General features: G+C 55.4%; 1 protein-coding gene across 1 annotated transcript in view; it reads left to right on the plus strand.

Annotated features, from left to right (window-relative positions):
• Window positions 1–2,594: 2,594 nt before the first annotated feature.
• TPT1 (tumor protein, translationally-controlled 1) overlaps window positions 2,595–2,750 on the plus strand; it is a 5,721-nt gene continuing 5,565 nt past the window's right edge. The window contains exon 1 of the mRNA XM_019524750.1: window positions 2,595–2,730. Within this exon, the coding sequence (XP_019380295.1) occupies window positions 2,703–2,730 (28 nt within the window). The 5' untranslated portion in view covers window positions 2,595–2,702. The remainder of the gene's footprint in view (window positions 2,731–2,750) is intronic.

Here is a 2,750-nt window from a genome sequence, read left to right on the forward strand (position 1 = left end):
ATTCACAGTTCCTGTACAATGTCAACTATTATCCAACTAGCCATCTTTATTCCTGTAGGAATTCCAGATCTTGGCTTGCACTGCCCACCCCCCGCCACCCCTAGGCTAAGGAAGTCAAGGATTCTTCCTCCTGCCTCTTCCCCCACAGTGTAAGTCAGGATCATGGGTGATCCAGGATTTTAAGAAGGGGGTACAGCAGAAGCCACAGGCTGGGTGGATCCAGGATTGCACAAAGGGGAGTGTATGGGAGTAGCAACCCACACTTCAGGGGTGGCTGCATCCCCTCCTCCCAGCCTCCTTCAACCACATCACTGTGGGCACATTTTTACTTCCCTAAAACTTAGGGTGAAAAGCCCTGTTCTTTCCCTTCCCGCTCAGACGCACATCCCTTCCCTTCCTCCTAAAATCTCTTGCTCAGGATTGGGGAAGCTCCAGAGCCAGCCAGGTTGAGCGGAGACTGGGCTCATCTGGGGCGGGGACAGCAGTGTGGCAGGAGAGTAGTCCTTCCCGCAGCAGGCACAAGGAAGGGGAGCCCCATCCACCCATGCTGCCATTGTCTCAGCCCCCAGCTGAGCCCAGCTTCTCTGTGCAAGGGGCAGGAACATCTCTGGAAAAGTCAGGTAGGGGAGGTGGGGAAGGGTCAGAGGAGGGGGAATGCCTTTGAGCAGGAAGGGGAAGGGATGGAGGATTTTCATATGTTTTAGGAATATTAAAAAGTCCCTAGAGGCTCCTGTGGTGCAGTGCAATCCAAAAAGGGAGTGCAGCCACTCCAGCGTACTCCCCTCTGGATCTGCCCCTCAAGTTAAATGAGAGGAGAATCAGGGTCACCGGTGCAAACCCCTTAATCTCAAGTAAAAGTCTGAGCAGAAACTGCCAAACTGAGCAGCTTTCAGGCATAAAGCTAAAGGGAGAAGAACGGGTAAGCAAGATAAAGGGGAATCACAAAAGCCACAGCAAAGAACCTGAATCATGAGGAACACACATCGTATTAGTCCTATTGAGTAACTGCACTGGCATGCTATTTTCTCTGCTTAGGACCCTCTCCTTTGTCACGGCAAGTCAAATTTAGCGTATCTGCTCTTTGAGGAAGGGCCCTGTCTATTGATTTTATGATGTGGCTTGCATGTTCAGAAACAATAATAGATGTGAATGGGCATCTAAACACAAAGTAGGATTTGGAGACCTACCAGGTATACATTTATCAGTGCATTAGCACAGGAAAGAGCCCATCCACACAAGCATAATTCCCGCCCCCCCATCACAAAACAAAAGGGAAAAATAAAGCCTGGGTTTCCCTGGTCTTTCATGCTTGGCCTCCTTTTTTTCCCATTGGCTCAGGTAACTGCAGTGTGAATGCTTAAATGGAGCCAGCCAAGAGGCGTCTTTATTAATCTGTTGCTCAAGCTGGCAGAAAGTACTATGGTATAACAGCGTCACTGTTTTACACTCACAAACTCAGTAAACTCCCCGAAGCACAGGAGTCATCACGTAAAATGAATCATCTGGTGAATTCTGAGGGGTTACAAGTACACCCAGATTTGGCAACAGTTTTATCACACACATGTTGTCTAAAGTTACTCAAGAGTCAGAAATTAAGTCTGAGAGCCTAATCGTGACCCAACTGAAGTCCATGGGAATTGTCTGACGGCTTCCGTGGGCAGGAAGTTCGGGGTTCTGCCTGGGTCAGATCACATCCCGAGCGTCTCTTCCAGTGGTTCGCAACCCTTTTAGAGTCCAAGCACCACTCAGGAAAGGCCAGCTCCTCGCTTTCCTGCGTTTGACCACGGGGAAAAACAACTGGAACAATTCTTTTGTAACAAACACCTCAAGAAAGATCACAGACCGGTTTTGATGCCATGGACATTTGACACCTCTGAGCCCATCTTGCGTCGGCATCTTGGCTTGGTGCCCCACAGCACCCTTAAAAGGGCTCCGTGGCACCCCAGGGGGCTGCGGCAGCACCCAGGCTGAGAATCACTGCTCCCTTCCTTGGCAGAATTTGCATTTATGGCATCTTCCTTTGTGCTGGATCAGCCGATGTGCTCGGGCCCCCAATCCACCCACTCCCATCGCGTGGAGCCCCTTCGGGGACAGGTGGAGGCAGACTCCCTCCGGAGGGGCTGCACCAGGCTCCTGGGAGCAGGGTGCTCACCCTCCAGCCCTTGGGGGGGTAATGGGGGGGTTAATGCTGCCAATTTGGTAGTGCCAAACTTCTGGAGTCAGGGGCAGCGGGAGAGGCTGGCCCCTGCTGCCCCGGGGCTCAGAGCTGGCTGCCCCTGCTCCCACTTCAGCCCACCCCTGCAAGTGGACGCGGAAACCACCCCGGAGCGCTCGCGGCCTCCTGGCGAACGCAAGGCTCGGCCATGCCCCTCCCCCCGTGGCAGCCTGGGGGGGCGCCCCCTTCCGGGTCGGGCAGAGCGGGGATTCCCCGGCCCCGCCCAAACCGCCGTTGATTGGCCGCTAGGGGGCGCGCGCCCGTGCACTAGGCGGGCGGTGAAACGCTGCGCGCTACGTCACGCTTTTCGGCGCCCCGAGGAGCGCGGGGATTGATGACGTGAAGGGACGTGCCCGCTATATGAGCTCCGGAAGCCGCTGACTCGGCCCTTTCCGCCTCGCTCCCGCCCCGCTCTCGGGTCGCTGCGCAGAGACCGGGCCCCGCCGCCACCGCTTCCCCCCCTACCCCTTCAGCCGGCACCGCCGCCATGATCATCTACCGGGACTGCATCAGCAGTAAGCGACGCGGGGGGGGG

Source organism: Gavialis gangeticus, unplaced genomic scaffold, assembly GCF_001723915.1.
Source record: "Gavialis gangeticus isolate Ggan-Ray unplaced genomic scaffold, GavGan_comp1, whole genome shotgun sequence".
NCBI lineage: Eukaryota > Metazoa > Chordata > Crocodylia > Gavialidae > Gavialis > Gavialis gangeticus.